Genomic DNA, 20,192 nt, shown 5'->3' with positions numbered 1-20,192 from the left:
GAGATGACAATTCAGACCATGAGCATGGCAAGAACAGGTCAGAAAGAGCGCTCTACAAGTCATCAGAGCCTGAGGAAGTTCATCCTGAAGAATTAGCCATATAACAGTTTACTGTATCTCCGAGAGCTTTTGGAAGACAAACCAGATCGCAGAAGAACTACGAGAGACAGATGTAGTTCTGGAAACTGCAGTCCAGAAGGACACTGAAACTAGTTGAACAGGTAGTTTCTATTCCAAAAAACAGGAATGTAAGTTACAGATCACTTGGGTTTGTTAAGAACAGACTGGGTAGCCTCATCCAATTTCTTTCTTTGACAAACTATCCAACCTCAGGGCTAAGGAACGGGCAGCAGACATAGTAAGTTTTAAGCTCTATTCCATCATCCAAGATACCTTTCAGTATTTGCAGGCAATACCAAACTGAGAGAGTCACGAGCACTTTAGAAAACAGGACCAAGTTGAGAAAGGTTACATCAGTTTCCTACCCACAGTCTTTCACTCTTTAATTTCACCCCCCGTTCACCTTTCATCTGTGACTGTGCCAGAAAGGCTGTGAAGAATTGTAACCAGCTGTGCCAAACCTCAGAAGAATGAGAGTGCTGCACTCTGGTACTTAGCTGAGTTACAAGAAGTATGGTTTCTTTTTTTGTTGTTTTATTGTGGGGAGGAGGGTGAAGGAAGATGACTACAGGGCGACAGGATCTGGACTGTAAAGTTAACTCAAGAGTTAACTCTAACGCTGTTAGAACTTGTTAGAGACTGACCTGGCAAGCTACAGAGGTGCTCGTGAACTGTGATAAAGTCATTTCCTAGTCATTTCCCAGCTCAACAGACTTCTACAAGAAGCCACCATCCCACTGAGGACCAGCCCAGAAATTTCTCTTCTTCCTCTGGCATTCTCTCTTATTCATTGTTAAAGAGGGTACTTAAGAAGTAACTTGAATTTCACCAAAATTCAGTGTAGGCAATTTCCGAGAAGCATGACTGGCACAGAATCTATCGATAATATTATTCCTCCAAAGAATGCTAACCAGCTGGATGGACCACTCTTTGCCTGTGATTCTGGCAATGTGTCAAGTGACTAAAAAGTGTGTCCCAGTGCTTCCCGACTGAGATATTTCTATGAAGGTATGATGCTTACAGCATAAAACCATCAGTAACATTTTTGAGATACACCAGATATAGTTAGTATATTTTATCTTTCTTATTCAGTCAAGCTCATCAATCTAAACTCTACGTGAGGGTTCCACATTTTTCCCACAATGCCCAAGTTGCTTATCAATAGCCATTTACCTGATTTTTGCAAGCGTACGCTGGGTCATTAAGATTTGAAACACCTTTTTGAGGAGCCATTTGATTTGCAGCATGCGAAGTTTGAAGTGGTTTTACAACAGCAGCAACTGGGACAGATAATACAGGTTTGCATTAACGAGTAGAAATCATTTGCTCACTTATGAATTTCTATTAACTTTAAACACTGGAAAACTAATACGTTGTTTTCAATACACTCCCCTTAAGAATTTTAAATACGGCCAGGAAAACAGGAAAAAAAAAAAAGGTCAGTTTCTACAGGAAACTTATTTTCTTCAGTGACAAAACTCACTGATCAAAGTAAAAGATTCACCTAATTGAGCTACAGCTCACAGGCAGATATCTTTAGCCTCACCTTGCAAAGGAGGATTCCGAGGATCATAATTCTGCAGCCAGCTAAATTGCAAGAAATGTCAGTTATTATCATTAAGTCATCTGTCCCTCATTCCTCCCCACCCCCCAGGAACCTTTGATTTCCTTGTATGGTCATCATGCCATGAAAGGTAACACTAAAAAACTCAAGTTAGTTTTTTAGGACACTTATTACTGTCTAAGGACATATCTTGTTAGCTTCACATTCGCAAAAATAATAAAGCCTGCAATGGGCAGCAGTATATGGGAATTGGGTTCTTGTTTTATCATCACCAGAGGGAACACATATCATCATGATAAGCACCAGCTCTAGTGCTTCCAACAGCTAAACGCTAAACGCCAGCAGGCACCCACTCTCAGCTAAGTACTGTGCGATAAGCACAAGAAACTGCATATAGGTATTATTGTCAACATATCCTCACGGTGGACTAAAAAATCCATCTCAGATCAGGAACTGATATCTGATTTCACTGCAGTTCCAGCTACGGCCACAAACCAGAATCAGAGGGTCCAAATCAAGCAGCAGCTAAAGTATGCATTCAACTGGCAGTGTCAACAGAAGCACAGGCAGCTACAGGGTGAGCTACAGGCAATTAATGCACTCTGGAAAGCATACAGGTGTCCCTAACTTGAAAAGCTGGGTGTCATTAGCATGGCCAGCTTGCTTGAGCTGCCAAATAATGAAGCTCACACATAGTATTTCCAAGGTAGGCTGCCTGAAGCAGGCCAGGCTATGCATCTTTATCATTTGGATCTGCTTAACAGAGACTAGACAGGAAATGAATCCATTAAGGGATTTTCTTTCTGGGCCCTACTTCACGGAAGACACTCTGGTACAGTTTTTCTCAACACACCCTCCAAAACATCCAACAAATATTGAACAGCAAAGAAGTATTGTTAAGCTTATATCTACCTTTCACAAAAATAATCATTGGTCTCCCTCTGCTACCGCACAGGGCATACGCACACAAGAAAAAAAAATTAACCGCACGCTATCCGAGTAGCTCAACAAGTAAAAGACTCGTCAGAATTACCAATACAGCTGCTGCAAGTTCTCTCGTGGCTGTGCCTGGTTGTGAAGTCCTTTTTGAAGGACAGCTCCTGCACACTGCACATTGCCTTCACTTACAAGCTGCTGAGCCCAAGCGACATAGAAGTTAGATGCCTTTGCACCTACTCCCTGTCCATACAGGTAGTCAAAATACTGGCAAGGAGAAGTGATGAACTCCGCCTGCGTAAGATAAAGATGCATAAGCCATAAGCACTTTCAAGAACGTCCAAGGAAGTTGCAGGCAAATAACAATTTCTTAGTTACCATCATAGGAAAGCATTATTTTCTAAAGATAAAACCAGTTGACAGATACCTCCCACAAGCTAAACAGCTTCATAACACAGCTTTAAAAAAATATGCTATCCCTCAGCGAGACTGCAAAGTTCTCAGAGCTCCTGCAGAGAGTAATACATCTCAGTTCCATGCCACATCCCTGAGGGCTCCTTTTCCCCCACAGCTCTTTGCAGTCACAGAACTACAGAACGGTGGGACAACTTTAATTTTTTAGGATCGCTTAATTCCAAAAAAAGCGTGTACCTACCAGCTTAATGCAGTAGTTCACAAATCTCGGATCTTGGTAGTACCTCTTGTCACTTAGGAACAACTTCACAAGCTGCTCCAGGAGACTGGGCAAGCGGTTTTGTTTTTCTTGAAGGGGAAGACATCCTTCTATCCACTGCACGTACCTGAAAGACACACAAGCAAGTTACAAGCCTGCCGTCCCTCCGCAGCGACGCTAGCACCCGAGCCGCAGGCGCTGACCTGTCCCAGGGGTCCAGCGGGTCAGTCCCGTGGTAGTTCCGTATCTGAGCCTCGTAGCTCCTGCAAGGCAAAGGCCAGGTCGGGCTGGGCCCAGGCCAGAGCGCCACAGCCCTGCCCGGGGGGAACGCCCAGGCGGCGCTCAGGCTCAGCACCGCCCGGCGAGGGGCTCACCGCTCCCCCGAGGCCTTAACACCCTCACGGCTCCGGCGGGCAAACCGCCCGCGGGGCAAAGGCCGAGGCCTGCACCCCTCCCTCTCCCCCACGAAGCCCCGGCCCCCCTGCGGCCCCGGCCCCCCTGCCCTAACGCGCCCCCCGCGCAGGCCCGGGCGGCCCCCGCCCCGGCCCCGCACACAACGGCCCGGAGCCCCGGCCCGGGCTCCCCGCTCACCGCCCGGCCGCGTCCATCGCTCGCCCGCCCGCCTCAACCGCTGCCGACGATTCAAACCCGCCGCGCAGGCGCGCCGCGGGCCGGCATCGCCCTCCCATTGGCCGCCCCGCTCCGCCAATCCCGTCCGCTTCCTCCGAGAGGCCACGCCTCCTCTATAGTCCTATTGGGTGGTGCGCAACCCCGCCCCCTTGCCCGGGGCCCCGCCCCCGCCCTGCAGGGCCCCGGCTCGGCAGGGGCTGTGGGAGCCAGGCAAGGGAGGAACATAAGTGTATATATATATATATATATATAAAAAATAATAAATTCAGATTTAGCAAAGCTAAAGGCCACATAGGGCAGGTCTAGACAGCACTGTTGGTCTCGGTCAGCTTTGCTCAGATGGCTTCCTCTGCGTGGACAAATAAACGCAAAAGCAGGGGCCCAGAGTTCTGTGCCTGTTGTCAGCCCCCCATCATTAACCCAGCCACCTCCCATCGTTAACTACGCGAGAAGGGGTCATTTTTTCAGACTGCTGCATTTAATGTACTAAAGAGCTGTTTAATTCAGCTAACAACGTCCATACACGCATACAAGTGCTGTAATACAAGATTCCAGTTACAAGAAGTAAGTATTTCATAACATACTGAATACGGCCCTGTTAATCAACTGGCACAGTCAGATACACCAACTCGCCCTCTGCTTTCCCGTGAGGGTAGTTCCAGTTTCAACATTTATACGAGACTTTACATGAGATAAAGCTCCGTTGCACGATGAAGCCGTTTCCGGCGTCAGCTGCCCTTTCCACCGTGTAATCTGGCCCCCACGTGCGTGAGCGTGCCAGCCAGGGGACATGCTCGAGACCCGGGCAGCTGAGGATTAGCTCCTCCTCGTCCACTGCCGTGGATTGCCCCCCGTCACGCAGCACTCTCTGAAGTCAGACTACTGGGTACAGCAGCGGTAGGGGACAAGTTTAAGATCTCTTCAAATGAAGGGCCTTCATCCTCAAGGGGTATCTCTGCCTCAAACATACGCTGGAGCAGAGCGTCAACCGTCCTGTACCCTGCAGGTGGCCAAAAAAGTCACTGTAAGCAGCCGTTCCTGTTCCTCAGCAGGTGTGAGGTAGCGGCTACCTGAAGGCAGCTCTTACTCAAAGGCTGCTCCCCATGCTTTACACTAAACAGGCAAGAAAACAAATGCCCCAATTGATGTTCCCTGGTATTTTACCCCATATACTTTCAAGCACTGTGAGCTCTTGTAAAGGACAAGGCCATTATTTTAAGATTTTAAGCGCTTCTATGCCTGCGTGTCCTTCAATGGATTTGTGATCCCAATCAGCTGCCGTGCCGAGAAGCACAAGATTGGGGAACTGCTAAGGTACAGCAAGAAAGCCAGAAGAAGTAAGCATTAAGCTAGAGGAGAAGAGCATATAGTCACCCCGTGATCCAAGCCAGGAGGAACACAGAGTGCATACAGGAAGGGAAAAAGCAGAAAACACAGACTTCTTGGCAACAGCAGGACCTCAGCCACCAAGACAGTGTCTTCCTAGACTGGCTACTGAAGGCAAGCGTGCACAGGAGGGCCTAGGTAGGAAAGAGGAAAAGGAGTTGCTACGAAAACAGAAAACCAGCAAACATTAGAGTGTCCACAGTTGTCTCAAAATCTCCAGCTAGGTCTTAAGCTTCTTTTAGAGCCCAAAGGAAGCAGAAGTGCGTGGGAGCTTCCCCAGAGACAGGGACAGTTCAGAGCCATGGCCTCTTAAACCAAAGACCAGGCACATTGTAGGGCTGCACTTACGTTTGGAGGCAATTTTAAACACCAGCCCTTTAGACTGTGGCTTTGTTCCACCTTCCCCCTCGAGGTCGTGCTCAGCGCTCTCCATGTGATCAAGGAGCTGTTCATCCTGGAGCTCATCCCTACACAAGAAGGGCCAGAAGTTACCCCGGGGGGGGGCACATCTTACCCCAGGGGCCCACATGTACCCAGCAGCAATGGATTCTCTGGGACAGAGCAAGCACCAGTCATGCCGTTAGTCTCCAGCATCTCCCCCGTCCTCTGGGCAACAGCCCTGGGCTCGAAGAGCTCAGCAAGGCAGACACAAGGCCAACAAAAGTAGCCTTCTGCTGAACACCTAGACCAAGCCTACATGGTCATGACAGATTAGCAAGAACTTTGTGACAAGGAAGAGGAGCCTCAGCTCACACCTCAGGACAGAGAGAGGCATTTTCCTGCAGTCCCACAGCCCTCACCAGATGTGCCAAGCCAGCCACATCCAGCACAACCCTTTTGGGGGGCTTACTCTTGAACTCCCATTCCCAGCTCCTGGATTTTCTGTTCAATGGCTGTTTCTACTTCACTCTTCTCTAGTGAGTACTCCACAAAGAAAGCTTCCAAAATGAACGACACAAAGATACTGAAAGAAATGAGGAGCAGAATTACATAGCAGCATTTCCTTACTGGCATCCCCTCCTGCTTTTGGGCATCAACTACTGTCTCAGTGTTCTCAGGCTCATTCTCCAGCACTCCATCCCCTCCTCTGCTGGAGATGGGGAGCTCTAAGTCAGTCAGAGCAGCACTCAGTGGAGGTTAAGAACAGACGCAGCAGATTCCTCTGACACACGTCCTGCCGGTCTCTAGGAGTCACACCGTGTGCGACCATCAGTACCACCCTGGCAGGGGGCAGAGCCCCTCTTCCCTCCAAAATGGAGGAGGGCAACCCAAAACTTACTTGACAATAATTATCACCATCACAATGTGGAAGGCGATGAAATACAGCTTCGCAGGCTGAACCGTCACGTTGGCAAATCCATTGGCAAAGAGTATAACGGGAGTTAAGGGCGAGAGCGCTAAAGGAGGAGAACACCTTGCTGTAGAGTAGTGCTAAGGGAGGAAGCAGATAATACTGCCCCGCAATGACTTTCTGAACCAAGCCCTCTTGGGTTGGTTCAGGGACCGTTTCTCTGTTGTCTGGCACGGTGTGCATGGGTGCGTGCAATACAAGGGGAAGAGCAGAGTCGGGGAAGAGCGTGGGTCACCAAGCTCTAGTTTGGACCTTCCACCGCAAAGGATATCATGCCACTGATTGACTACAGTGAGCTCCATCAGGACGATGAAGGATGATGCAAAGTTGTTGAAGTTGTTCTTGCAGTATTTCCCACGGGCAAACAGAGAATCCTTGAGAGCCGGGTTTCCGCATTCCAGGGCATGAGGAGCATTCGAGTTTGCAGGGAAGAACTGGATTTTCCCATGGAATAACTCCATGCCAATGATAGCAAATACACAGTACACAACCTGGGAAGAGAAGCCCCGTCGCCTGCTTCTCCAGTGAGCAGCAAGCTCCATGGCAAGTTGAGTCCCAGCAGCTTTTCCAGTTTTTACAGATACAGCAAGCTGCTGAGGAGCAGCATAGAGTCCAAAAGACCCAACCCACTCAAGGGCAATTACCAGCAGGAATAATAAGCCAAGAGCTATAGCTCAAATACATGGAAACGAAATATTCTCAAATCATAAGGGGAGAACTTATTTTTAGGAAATTATTTGAGAAACAGGTTTCTCTTTCAGCTTCCGCTCAAATCACAGTTTGATTCCTTACAGTGTGAAGCCCAGGATGCACAGAACATCCTCACTGCCCTGTGGAGCAAAGAAGAATGTCCTGACCTGGCAACTAGCAGGAACCCAACCCCTTTGCACACATTTACATGTGCAATGACCAAGAATCAAATGGGCACTTACAGTTTCAAAGGCCATCCATCTAGAGATTTGCATATATCCTCTTGAAAACAGCATGAGCGTGAGACTTAAGACACATTCCTGTAACTGGAGTGCTTTGAGCTAAGATACCAGGATTTCTTACCAGAGTCAGCCCACCAAATGTCAACATTGTCGGTACGATGTTTATCAGTGTGTTCATGATGACCCGGAACCTACAGCAAATGATTCATGACAACACCTGCTGTGGGGAGGCTCTTTTAAAGCCCATGCTTGCTTATTGTCACATCCCATCCAGCACGTGCTCCCCACATGCCCTTATTTATAAGTAAGTCTCCAGAGAGGCTGCAGCAACGAGGCTCATCCCAGGCACACTGGGACAAAGCCTTGGGATGCTTTGTTGTGTGGCAACGGTCAGTCCAAAGCAGCCGTGCAGAGCGACTCAAGGCACTGTCTCGGCCAGCCTCTGACACAGCCTGCCCCCAAAACCATACCCCCATCCCATTCTCTTCATTACCTTTGAATGCTGTCAACAATCCTTATTAGCCTGAGGACCCTTAAGATGAAGACAATGTCCAGGATCTGTTGGCTGTTGTACTTGGTGGCTGAGAAAGCAAAAGAGTTTTGTTATGAAAAATAAGCAGAGAAGTTTAGAGATAAAGCATGTTCTTACTTTTGTTACCATTATGTCCTTGTTAAATGCTGTTTATAAGAGGTATTTATTAAAAAAAAAGAAAAATACTGGGTTAGCTCTTAGAAACCCTATAGGAAATTCATTGTCCTGTCAAAAAGCCTCCCAAGCCCAAGGTGATGGCAAAAGACGGCTCAAGACCACCGAGTTTCCCAAATGCATGCAGACTGCTTAAGCTGCACTTACTCGATTTCAGGGTGGTATTGAGTACCGTTGCAGTCAAGGCAGCAAAGATGATGAGGGTATCAAACCTAGCACGAGGGAAGGCAGTGCTGTTAGACTTGTGGCAACAGAGAATGGGCACTTAAGCTGCCACATGAAACATGAGAGCAGTAACCCCTCTTTCCTCACATCTGTGCCAGGCAGCCCTGCGTCATCTCAAACTATTTGCAGGGTGGGAAGATGGGAAATCTTTGTTTAGCAAAACACCTTCCCCTGCCCAGCCACTGTCTTCACACGCTGCAGTCACCTTTGTCTGAGCTAGCAGAGCAGGGCAGAGGACAGTAGCCTCTGCCAGAGCCAGGTTAGAGCCAGGAAAGAGCACAATGCCCTTCGATGCATACAATCATTCTCATTATACCCTGGCACATGAGTTAGGCAGCCCATCTCTCCAAGAGATTTTCAGTTCTTGAGGGGCTGAACACAAAGATATCATCACACTTCACACCACCTTTAACACAAACATTCATCTCACTCACCAGTTCCAGAACTGATTTTTGCCAAAGAACGCCCTTGGTTCGTAAGTGTACGCTTTCAGGAGTATCTCAATTATATACAAAGCAAGGAAGACCCACTCTGCGTAAGAAATATAGGGGGTTTCCTCATCCAGAGCAATGAAGATAGCATTTATTAGAATGATTGCATCATAAGTCCAAACAAATCCCCTGCAAGAAGAAAAAGAGAAACCAGTTTGCCAATCCCAAGAAGGTAAAAGTTACACAGTTATTTCAGGAGTTCTTTGCCTCCTCTCTCAAACAGTGCCATTTAGGTAAGCTACCTTTACCCATCTGTTCTCTCCAAACCTGATAAACTTTAGGAAAGTTACTACAGAGTTTAGCCTTGCCCTTGAAGTCCAACACAAAGCAGAGCACAAGCCTTCAAGGTACACCACTGCCAATGCTCTCAAGGTTAAGCAAACTCTTAGAGACTGACTGCAACTGTGTTTCTAACAAGTCAAGCAGCATTTCTCAAGCAGAAATGCTGAGTAAAACAGAAGACTATACAAAATTGGGAGGGGTGGCTGGTACACCAGATGGGTTGTGCTGCAGTCAGAGGGACCTGGACAGGCTGGAAAAGCGGGCAGAGAGGAATCCCATCACGTTCAGAGGGAAGCGCAAAGTACTGCTCCTAGGCAGGAATAACCTCAGGCAGCAGCGCAGGCTGGGGGCCAGCCATCTGAAAAGCAGCACTGCAGGGGATCCGAGGGGGTCTTGGTTGTCAAGTTGAACAGGAGCCAGCAATGCACCCTGGTGGCAAAGAAGGCCAACAGCATCCTGGGCTACATTACGAAGAGTGTTGTTAAGAGGTCCGGGAAAGTGATTTTTCTCCCATCTACTCAGCATTGGCGAGGCCGCATTTGGAGTGCTGTGTCCGCAACTGAGCTCCCCGGTACAAAAGAGACACTAACGTACTAGGGCGAGTGCAGCAAAGGGTCACAAAACCGATTAAAGGATAGGATAGTCTGACACATTCCAAGTTGAGAGAGCGGGGGCTGTTCAGCCTGAAGGGGAGAAGGGTCAGGGGGATCTCAATATGTATGTATAAATACCTGATGGGAAGGTGTAGAGAAGATGGAGCCAGACTCTTCTCAGTGGTCTCCAGAGAAAGCACAAGAGGCAAGGGGCAGAAGTTGAAATACCAGATTTTCCATTTAAACAAAAAAGCTCTGTTTGTTTTTTTTTTTAAACCGAGGGTGGTCAAACACTGGAACAGGTTGCAGAGAGGTTATGGAGTCTCCATCCTTGGAGATACTCAAAACCCAACTAGGCATAGCCCTGACCATAACCCCCACCACTCTAGCTGACCTTGCTTTGAGCAGGGGGGGGTACACTAGACCATCTCTAGATGTTCCTTCTAAGCTCAGCAATTTTGCAATTCTGGGAAGACTCAGATGTGAAACAGAGCACTAGTAGCTCATAGTATCAACTTGGTAAGAGCTGATGAAGCAGCACGATGCAGCTTTGCAGCAGAGACTGCTGATGTAAGATCACCTTTAAGTGAAACCTTTAGTCTGGTCCTTCAAGGCAGGCCATAAAGCACTTCTTGCTTTCAGTAAAAACTGGTTATGCTCAGCACCTACAGAAGGTCGGAACAAGTGGGACTGGAAGAGGTATGGACTCACCAACAGCCAAGTCTAGTTGCTCCACACCGCTGAAAGTAGGCTAAGAGCAGACTTGGTCCACAGACCACTTTTAAAAACATAACCCCCAATCTTTGCCTAAATGCAGTTTGCACTTTCCAGCATGACACCCAGGTGAGCGCTCGCTTGCAACACCACTGCTCTGCAGCCCTTTGAATGTTAAGAGCTGCTTGCTCCAACAGTAGAGCCTTACCTGTGCCTAACCATGCTGCGCAGGAACCGACTCACTGCTGACTGGTATACACGAGGCATCCACTGCCCCAGCGGATGGCTGCGTATTTTCAGGGTAATCACCTGGATGTTGAGGAGATCTGCCAGTTGTACAAAGGACTTCTTGTCTGCAGTAGGGGAAAGCACTACACATCAGTCTGCTGCCATTAAAAAAAGACAGTGTCTGGCAAATGCAAACCTATATGCACACGAGTTGCAGCAATCTGGACTCGACATCTGTTCATGGCAGCAGGCAACGCACGTGCCCAAAGCCGTATCCACCACAGAACAGGCTGAACTCAGTACTCAGGCAGCTCCTCTGCCCCATTCCTGGGGGACTGGCTCAAGCCACAGCCAACAACCAACACAAACCTTTAATGATCAGGATGGGCATGATCTAGCACCAGGAGACTGGCCCATCTGTTCTGATATCCTGTCTCCAGCAGGAGCAGAGCGAGAGGCTCCAGAGGACTGTGTGGGAAGCCACATTGCTTGGAGAAATCTGATAACAAGGGAGGCTTTCCTTGTCCTGTGCTGAGAACAGGAGGTCCCATTCTCCATGGCGAGCTTGGCCTGATGTCAAACGGCCATGAAGAGCTGCCCACAGCATACATGACACGGGCTACAGCACAGGCAGAAAGAACAATCTTTCAGGACTTACGCAATCTGGAGGGAAGCAGGAAGAGGGGCCTGGAGTCCCTCTGGGTCCATTACAGACCCTAAGTCCCAATGCCAAAACCCTTGAAGCATCAGGCTCCTGACCCTGGACTCCTCCCCAGTCCCTTGAGCATAGCAGTGCCCCACCGCTCACCTATGAAACCCTTCTGCTCATCATCCGAGATGCATAGCAGCAGCTCTTGGTGGGAGTTGCTGATATCAGGAGCCACCAGCTTGACAAGCTGCTTCCACCGGGCTTCTCTAACCACAAACTGTGCTCCTTCCTCTTCCTTCAGGAGGTTGAAGGCCTCTATCATCTTGCGGTGCTTCATGTAAGCAAGCTTACGGATCTCATTCTAGGGAGAGTATCGTGATTCAGGCAGCTTCAGTCACCCTTCCCCCTCCTTTTTTTTTTTTTAAAATAAGTCTTATTTTCATGGCACAGAGATGCAAGAAGAGACTCGGAGGAACACACTTGGAGTGATATTAGACACAAAGTACAGCACAGTCAGTGGGGGTGATGAGAAATGCTATTTAACAGGCAACCATGGGCTCTCTGCACAGCACTCTGGAAGGATCAATAGATCGCTTGCTGCTGGGAGATGCATTGAAAAACCGGAAGAAAAAAGACAAAGGATAGTGTCTAACAGGAAGGAGATGACAAAGATCACAGGATCTGCATGTCCACAGGTCACAGAAGCAAAGAGGATGTGTCCACACATGCCTCCCATCCGTAAGTGATTACTGCTGAGATCAGGGGTGGAGATCCTCTTCTGCACACGATTACAAGCAGGCTAAAGAACCTTATACCCTTGGGAGACCAGCCTCTGGGAAGACCTAGCAGACTGCTTACTGAGAAAGAGCGAATCCCCTCATGGGAGCAGCCAGGAATTTCCGCTCTCATCCTTTCAACACACGTACCAAACTGCACCTACTTCGTCTGGGTAGAAGCAGCAAGAGTTCCAATTTACTCAGACCTCCCTTCACATTTCCTTTGCTGTAAGAGCACATGCAGTGGCAGAAAAAGTGTGCTGTGCACTTATAGTCAACTGAAAACAGTCTCCTGCATAGAGACAGCGTTTTTCAGCTAGGACTAAGCCTCTAACAGCAATAATGCAGAGACATGTGCTTCCCATCTGTTGCAACTTCTTGGGTCTACAACACTGTAAAATATTTCATTGTTAAATGCTAAAAGCAGAACTCACAACAATCCCCATGATATGAAAGGTGGACCTGTGCTTGTTATTGGCAGAGCATCAGCAAAGGCAAGAAGCTGTACCTCCTTCACCACACTTCCCAGAAGCAGAAGCTTTCAAAGGGAAAGCCAGATATTTCCTTACAAGGTTATATAGAACAGCGGGCAGTCACCGATCACAATTCACCCCTCCAAACATTACCTTCAGGTGTTTCTTGTAGTTGTTGTACACAACAGCCAGGAAGAGAGACATGAAGATATAAGTGTTGACGATGACAAAGGCAATGAAGAACAGGGCATACCATGAGCTGAAGTCAAATGCCGGCATCCTAGAGAAGGGGAGAGAGATTGCTACTTGCTAGGCAGACAAAGAGGGAAATAAAAGAAGCCACAAGAAAACAGTCTTCCAGATGGATTTCTAAGGACTGTTTTGGATAGCCAGATCAAACTTGCCAGATAATACCCAAGCTAAAAACTGTGCATTAGTGCAGTTAAAGAACAGTTTTCTTCCACTGGGTTTTCATCCTAGTTTATCAGGCCCCGACTGAAGGGATGCAGAAGAGAAAGCACAGAGATTAAGCTTCTGTCAGTGTGGCTAAGTTTAAGTGCAGAGTCTTGAGGTGATGCCTCAGTCATAAGCTGGTTACTGGCTTCACAGACCCTCGCTGCACTCAGACCTCCTCTTCCACTTACTCCAACAGGACCAGTGGCATTTCTCAGGCTAAATGCCCAGGGTCCCTGTAACATCCCAGTTCTGTTCAGTACATCTCCAGCACAGAAATGAGCGTGCCCTTCCTCCCTGCCCCCCTCTTTGATGGCACCTTCAGAGTACAAACCGAATGGGAACCCAGTTAGAACAGATGAGGATGGAAAGCCCAACCCTCACATAAGTTTAACACAGCTGTGCAAATTAAAGTCTGCATAGAAAGTCCTGCAAATACTACAAGAGAAAGAGACATCTAATCACTAGAGCACACCCTTCCTATTCAGGAAAGGGTTTTAATCAAAGAGTGTATGTGTTTGTCCCTCCAGTTTAAGCCTTCATCAGCTACTGGGTCATTTGGAAAGCAGTGGTTTTAATGCATCTTTTCTAAAAGTCTTCCTAACCTCAGAGCCATTTATAACACACATGGCTGAGAATTCATGAAAACCCCGCAGGCTGGAAAAGTAAGAGCCCTGTTGCTGCTCTGAAATACCTTGTTGTGCAAAACACAGTATTGTTCTAACCAGAGATCCTGCCACTAGGAGCAGGACACCAGCATTCATAACAGAAAGACTGCAAGCTCAGCATACATACATGACATCCGGGCTGTTTGCTGTCGTCACCAGCACATAGAGGTCAAACACAATTTCTAGGTAGTTTCTGAAATAGGGCAAGCCTTCCGCTGTCTGGAGATTCCTAGGAGGAAAAGGACAATCTGAAGTTAAGCATAGAGATCACATGTCCCACTACAGGAACTGCATGTATCAGCAGTGCTTGTATTCACTAGTAATTGTTTGGAGTTGCCAGATTCCCTCCTGCCCCAAAGTATCACACATTCTTCCCACCCAGCTCTGAGCAAAAGAAGTATCCACACCTGTCACCAAACAGCTTCAAGGCCATGAGGGAGAACATGAGAAGGCTAAACATGAAGAGCAAGAAGACGTAGGTGATCTCTGGCAGCGTGTTGCGGATGCTGCGGAAGGCTCTCCGAATCTGCCAGGGAGAAGGGAAGCATTTAGAGGCAAGGTGGTACCCGTTTTTCCCTTCACCATCCCATCTGGATCAAACACCTACACAGGGACAGGCAAGCCAAGCGGGACACGTGTACTCTTCCGTCGCCCAGCAGGAGAGATTCTGACCCAGATGTGCCAGCTCTGTTCTGCTAAAACCTGTGGAAGAGTACCAGGCCTTTCCTCCTCATTCCCCAGAGGATATGCTAGAACGAGCGACCCTACCTACATACCATAATGAACTCAGCTAACCAAGGGACAGAGGGCCCTGTGGCACTGCTGAGATGCTCTCGCTGCACGGGACTGGTCGGGGACAGAAGCCCACCGCTCCAGGCCACAAAACTCATGCTCTGAGCCCGCGAGTTCAACTGCTCCCTCCCCCAGGCCTCCACACCACAGTAGTTTATTCATCTGTAAGTCAGGACCAGAACGGTCTTGGGCAGCAGGGCAAAGATCTCCCCGTGACAAGAGGAATCAGAGTCCAAATCACCCATCTGGACTACAAGTTCAGTTTCTGAGGACAACATGACCCTTATGCTTGTTTGCCTAGGAGACTTCCAGAAATAAGTAACCCGGCCTCTGACCCAGGGAGAGAGCGTTTTCTCATCTGCGGTGCTGCTCATGTTCACACCCCCTGAGGACAGCATCTAGCTCTGCTTGCAAACAGATGCTGCTCCTCCACACAGGCTGGACCAAGCACAGCCCATGGGCTGACCTTACAAGAAACATTCTTCCTTCTGCCTGCAGTCTTACACTTCCCCAAATCATCACAGCACCGTGTTTGGTGAGAAGCTCTCATTCCAGCCCCAAGCACACTCAGGGCTCTCGACAGCAATAACCCAGCCCATAGGTACAGGGAGAAGCCTTCTGGTGCTTTGCTTGAGAGCCCAAGCAGCACCAGTGCAAACGCACCCGTTTCTCCATCTGAAATTCTTGCTTGAGGCCACCTCTGAGAGAAACCTTCACTCACAGGAACCAAAATTCTGACACTTCTGCCCAAAAGCCTTTCTACTAAATCCCCTGGATCTCAGAAAGCAGCAGACTGCCCAAAAATAGGACCCTGCACCAGGGGTACATCCCACCAGCCCTCTTCCTTACCTGACGACTCTCTGCAAAGTTGATCAAGAAGATGGGCCTCACAATTCTTGACCATCGAATGCTCCTCATGTTGTACAGCCTGAGGACCCCATATATGGCCAAGTCTGTTAGGGATAACTGTAGAAGAAAGAATTAAAATTCCCAGAAGCAATGTTGGAAACATGTCTAGATGGTGAAGACAATACAGTTAGCTGATACAAGACCTGCACACACAACAGGTTTGTGAGAACAGGCCCAACCGTTGGTTGATTTGGCCGTGGCTCTTGTAGAGCCCTTGTACATCAGGCCTATGTTAGCGGGAAAGCAACAGCAGGAAAAGAGCCACCTCCACATTGGCCACTTCAACCTTGGAGGCTCCCCTAGGCCTAACTCACCAGGATTGCAACCATGATGCAGATGTTCTTGGTATCCTTCCAAAATACGTTGCGAAGGGTGACTTTTGCAAAATGTGTCAGTCGGCCAAAGAACACCAGAAGGCACAACACCTCGACCAGAGAAGTGACCTGCAGAGAGAGAAGGGGCCCAAGTCAGGACAACCAAGAGAAGTGCTAGCCCTCTTTGCACAGATGAGGATGTTCAGGCTGCGGTACAGGCAAAGGAAAAACAGGCAGAGTCAATATAAAAGTTCTTCCAGTGGGTTTTGCTGTTGGCTGTTTTACAAGCTCACATATCTGGCACTGAGCAATAGTTTTAGTCTTTCTTTTGTGCAATTCCCTGCCATGGGCAGGGTAAAGCCAGTAAATTTGTATTTGCTTAGGATTCAAGGAGTACATCTCTCACAAACACACTAGAGCAGAACAAATAAAGGCTGCAGAAAAAGCGATCCTAAGGGCAACGCTCCACTTCTGCTTTGAGACATGAGGGCTGCACTTGGGTCCCATAGAAGGCTGAAATTGTCCTCCGAGATGCAGAGAAGCAACACGACTTTGTCTGTAGTCACATCAGCCATTGCCAACGGCCACAATGGCTCCCATAGTCCCTGCCCAGGTCCTATGCCCTTTTTTGTCCCCATTTCAGTAGATCAAAGATATCAACAGAAATATCAGCATCAATTATCTCTTGACACCTTTGACAACTAGTTTCAAGCCAGAAACCCTTGCTTGCTCTACTAAGCAACACAATACTAGTTGCATTGCCACTCCTACGCTGAAAACTTACCAGGAAGGGGAGTGGATACACAGCCGGTTCTTCAAACACTGCAAGGGACAGGTTGAGAAAGATGAAGAAGTAGGTGGCTGTTCGCATAATCCAGTGGTTATAGAGATAGTAAAGCCTGCAGAAAGAAGACAGTGGCACCATAAATAAAGGCTTCAGGGCATCTACCATGGGCTCACCAAATACGTCTTGGAAGAGCAGCACATGCTGTCCCAAACAGTCATGGACGAAGAAGGGTAAGAGTAGCAGAGTTTTTGCCAGCCAGGGATTTGGCAATTTGCTTCCTGGCCCATCCTTATAGCCTTACAGGTGATGGACACTATACTCCCTTTCACAGAGCAAAAAACCTGGGAAGGTGGAAGACAGGCATCCTTCAGTTCAGTTTAGGGCTGTAACATACAGATTTGGTAAAGCTGCTTCCTTTTTGTAATTACCTTGTTCCTTAATTTGAGTGCAAACTTCTGCTAAGCTCAGGTGTCCACATGACACACAAACTAAGTCTGATTAGTTTTCTAACACCCTGTCTTTGCAGGTTAAAAAGCAAAGAGATAAGAAAAGCCACCAGAGAGAAGTATGGAGTTGCACAGTAAACTGGTTTTTTATACAGAGCTTAAGCAGTATTCTATCCCCTACGGCAGTAAAACCTCTGATGAATGCTAGCAATAACCACGAACACGTCCAGCTCTAAGCCTCCCACAGGAGGTTTCACACAACGGCATGCAACAATGACTTCTTTGGGGAGGTGTGAAGCAGATCTGCAGAGCATATAGTTTCTCTGCCAATAAAAAAAGCTGCCATCATTGCTGCACAGTCATCTCATCTGCCCAATAACCACCTGCATAAAGGCTACAGGGCAGGTGGTTATACAGATGGCATGATATTATACCCTTAATAACACCATCGAGACACGACCACATAAAACCTGCTCATTTCTACTATTTATACTAAGCACACTTGGGCAGGACAAAACTACACGCGCACAGTCTGTTTTTCCAAAGCAGACAGACATTACAGCTACAAAACAGCATACACCTGCTCAATGCCTTTGTAACAAACATACTTCGCCATACTCGTGTCTCCAAGATGCCCAAGAACCTTCATTGGCTAAGAGAAGTAAGTAAAAGGGAAGGGTTTTGGGGGGCGGGCTACAGGAGTCATTAATGCTCACACACTGCTCTGCTGGCAGTCTGCTGTATCGCCTTTCCCTTCTACACTAGCTGCCTTCTCTCAAGTTTTACACATGGAAATAGTTAGCCTAAAGCAGCCCAAGCCTGACGGAGAAGTCACCTCTCTGACTGAAGCCGCTCAGCCTCTTACCAGGAGCTAAAAGGGAAGAGAGTCACCATCGCAGGCAAAACATTCTTGGCTTGTGGAATTTCACTTAACTTATCACCAGTTAACATCAGCTTTTAATTACTCCTGCCCCTAGCAGCTACCGCCCTTTCTGAAGCACACCTCAGCAGAGGTGCCATACACTCCTTTGATTAGCTGCAGCTTTGGTGTGCAGCAGGTTGGTGTCACCCGCTGCCACGCCAGCTAGCGATGGCTGCGACCACCTGGCACAGGGTTGTTCTCCCACACAGGCCAACCCTGCAGCCCCCTGCTACCAAAACCCTGCCGCTTACACCCAGCACGGCCACGCTCCAGCACCCCCTTCCACGCAGGCAAGGGCTGACCAAGCTTCCCATACTCTTCATCCCCACACCATGCTACAGCTTCCATCTTGAAAGGTTTTAACTTTTTCTCCAGCAAAAACCAAGGTTTTATTTCCTTTCCCATCCTCAACATACAGATGCACTAAGCCCCGTTCGACATACGCATTTCAGCTTAAATCCAGTTCTTTGCATCCCACCCAACCAAGCTTCCCAGCGCCCAGCTGGTGAACCTGAAGCCCCCAACCTTTGCTAGCTGTTGTTCTTTGGACACAGTTGTGGTTGGTTCTCCCCATCCCAGCTTCAGTGCCCCACAGCACGGCACGCTGCCTGCGAGACCAGTGCAGAGCCCTGCTCCAGTGCGATGGTGCGGGCATTTGCGGGACGCGGACCTCCTTACCTGACTGCCTCTGGGGAGGTCTTAAAAGGAATATTTCTGTTGTATTGCGCATCGGAGACAAATGCTGCTGCCAGCAGGAGATCCTGTGGAAAGGAGAAAAACACAGACAGCTGGTCAGTAGGTGTTGGAGCCTGAAATAAAGTTTGAGGCCAATATTCAAAAGAGGTCCCTTTCACCCCAGGGCATGCTGTCGAGGCGAGAAGTGGTACAAGGGATGCCGCAACTTCGCGCACCCACGTCCCTCTCCTGCTAGCGAGGGCCCATCACCGTCCCACCCCCGGGACCCCCGTCCTCCCCAGGGGGACGGCACCGCACCGGACCGCTACCTGCGAGGCCGCCTCCGCCATGGCGCGGGCAGACGCCGCAGCTCCCCGGCCCCGCCGCCTTTAACGGGGCCCGCCCCCGCCCCGGCGGAAGCGGGAGGCGGCGCCGAGCCCCGAGCGGAGCGGGAGCGGGGATGGGGCCGGAGGCGCTGCGGCCGCGGGCCGTGCGCTGGGCGCTGCTGGCCGCCTTCGCGGCCGGGGTGCTGGTGGGCTGGCAGGCGGGCCGTGCCCGCCGCCGCTTCCTCCGCTGGCGCCAGCGCCGCCTCCAGCGCCGCCTCGCCGCCGCCCAGGAGCAGCTGGAGGCGAGCTGAGCCGCGGAGACCGAGCCCTCGGTGCGTCCCGGCGGCCGGCCTCTCCCTCCATCCCTGCCTGCCTGCCCTCGCAGCGGGAGCGGGAGGTAAGCGCGACCCGCCGGGTGTCTCCTCCAGCAGCCTCGCCGCGGTGGACGCTGCCCGAGCGGGAGCGGATTCGCCCCACGCCGCTGTCGGAGCCGGGTTTGAAAAGGGCCGGTGAGAACCGCATCGGAGCGCTGCTGGGAGAGGACGGCATCTGTGGCATCGCGGGGCCTGTCTTCTGTGCTTCTGAGAGGAGATCCCCGGCTGCGTCAGACTGGCCTAACAAAACACCGAGGACACAGGACCGCCGCCGCCAACTGCATTTCCGTACTTCAAAAGGTTGTCTGTCTTGCTTTAAGTCCGCTACTGAGCTACGCTGCTCTGCCCTCGCCAAGAAGCGCTGCCGTTACATTAAACTAGCAAAAATCATGACGTGACGTTCCTAGAAGTGTTTATTTCTCTGATAAGTGAAAACATACCTGACGGGCGCTTGTAATGAGCAACAAATCTCGTTATGAAAGCACACGCGTGAAAAAAAGCTGTGGGGATGATTCAGTGCATGCGTTGGTAGGATGAATGAACAGATTAAATGATGTTTGTGCTTTGGACTCTCAATTTCTTCTTGTGCTTTGGGCAAGGAGTTGTGGAGATAGCTGTAGCACCTTCCTTCTTCCCCTCCCATCGCTAGCGAATTCCAGAAGCGTGTTTCCTCGAGTCTGAGAGAAGGGGGTGCGCCTGCGTTGCGCCGGAGGATTTACTGCACGCTGTGCAGCCTGCTGGTTTTCAACTATATTACTGAACTAATTAGAAGTTCTGGGGGAAAAAAAATACTGCCC

The 20,192-nt window shown here is 49.3% G+C and overlaps 2 protein-coding genes across 3 annotated transcripts in view; one reads left to right on the top strand and one right to left on the bottom strand.

Annotated features, from left to right (window-relative positions):
- BUB1 (BUB1 mitotic checkpoint serine/threonine kinase) overlaps nt 1-19,165 on the bottom strand; it is a 35,011-nt gene extending 15,846 nt beyond the window's left edge. Inside the window, exons 1-22 of the mRNA XM_072857603.1 lie at nt 19,025-19,165; nt 18,699-18,781; nt 16,650-16,764; nt 15,866-15,994; nt 15,492-15,608; nt 14,258-14,376; nt 13,978-14,079; nt 12,883-13,009; nt 11,640-11,841; nt 10,812-10,956; nt 8,958-9,143; nt 8,446-8,510; nt 8,086-8,173; nt 7,714-7,783; nt 6,932-7,151; nt 6,589-6,679; nt 6,160-6,273; nt 3,497-3,556; nt 3,276-3,420; nt 2,718-2,914; nt 1,667-1,707; nt 1,294-1,400 (exon numbers count right to left, since the gene is read on the bottom strand). Coding sequence (XP_072713704.1) covers nt 1,294-1,400; nt 1,667-1,707; nt 2,718-2,914; nt 3,276-3,420; nt 3,497-3,556; nt 6,160-6,273; nt 6,589-6,679; nt 6,932-7,151; nt 7,714-7,783; nt 8,086-8,173; nt 8,446-8,510; nt 8,958-9,143; nt 10,812-10,956; nt 11,640-11,841; nt 12,883-13,009; nt 13,978-14,079; nt 14,258-14,376; nt 15,492-15,608; nt 15,866-15,994; nt 16,650-16,764; nt 18,699-18,781; nt 19,025-19,045 — 2,544 coding nt within the window. The 5' untranslated portion in view covers nt 19,046-19,165. The remainder of the gene's footprint in view (nt 1-1,293; nt 1,401-1,666; nt 1,708-2,717; nt 2,915-3,275; nt 3,421-3,496; nt 3,557-6,159; nt 6,274-6,588; nt 6,680-6,931; nt 7,152-7,713; nt 7,784-8,085; nt 8,174-8,445; nt 8,511-8,957; nt 9,144-10,811; nt 10,957-11,639; nt 11,842-12,882; nt 13,010-13,977; nt 14,080-14,257; nt 14,377-15,491; nt 15,609-15,865; nt 15,995-16,649; nt 16,765-18,698; nt 18,782-19,024) is intronic.
- On the top strand, nt 19,156-19,788 carry MTLN (mitoregulin). 2 transcript variants are annotated; one of them, XM_072857602.1, is made up of 2 exons: nt 19,156-19,353; nt 19,453-19,788. In XM_072857602.1, exon 1 carries the CDS (start codon nt 19,156-19,158, stop codon nt 19,330-19,332), a length of 177 nt encoding a protein of 58 aa, XP_072713703.1. In that variant the 3' UTR covers nt 19,333-19,353; nt 19,453-19,788. The 2 variants fall into 2 exon arrangements, with proteins under 2 accessions (XP_072713703.1, XP_072713702.1); XM_072857601.1 differs by having other exon boundaries at nt 19,450-19,788.
- The last annotated feature ends 404 nt before the right edge of the window (nt 19,789-20,192 follow it).

This window comes from Ciconia boyciana, chromosome 3 (genome assembly GCF_034638445.1).
Source record: "Ciconia boyciana chromosome 3, ASM3463844v1, whole genome shotgun sequence".
Classification (NCBI taxonomy): Eukaryota; Metazoa; Chordata; class Aves; order Ciconiiformes; family Ciconiidae; genus Ciconia; species Ciconia boyciana.
The sequence above is the reverse complement of the archived record's forward strand: the minus strand, read 5'-3'. Positions and strand labels throughout refer to the sequence as shown.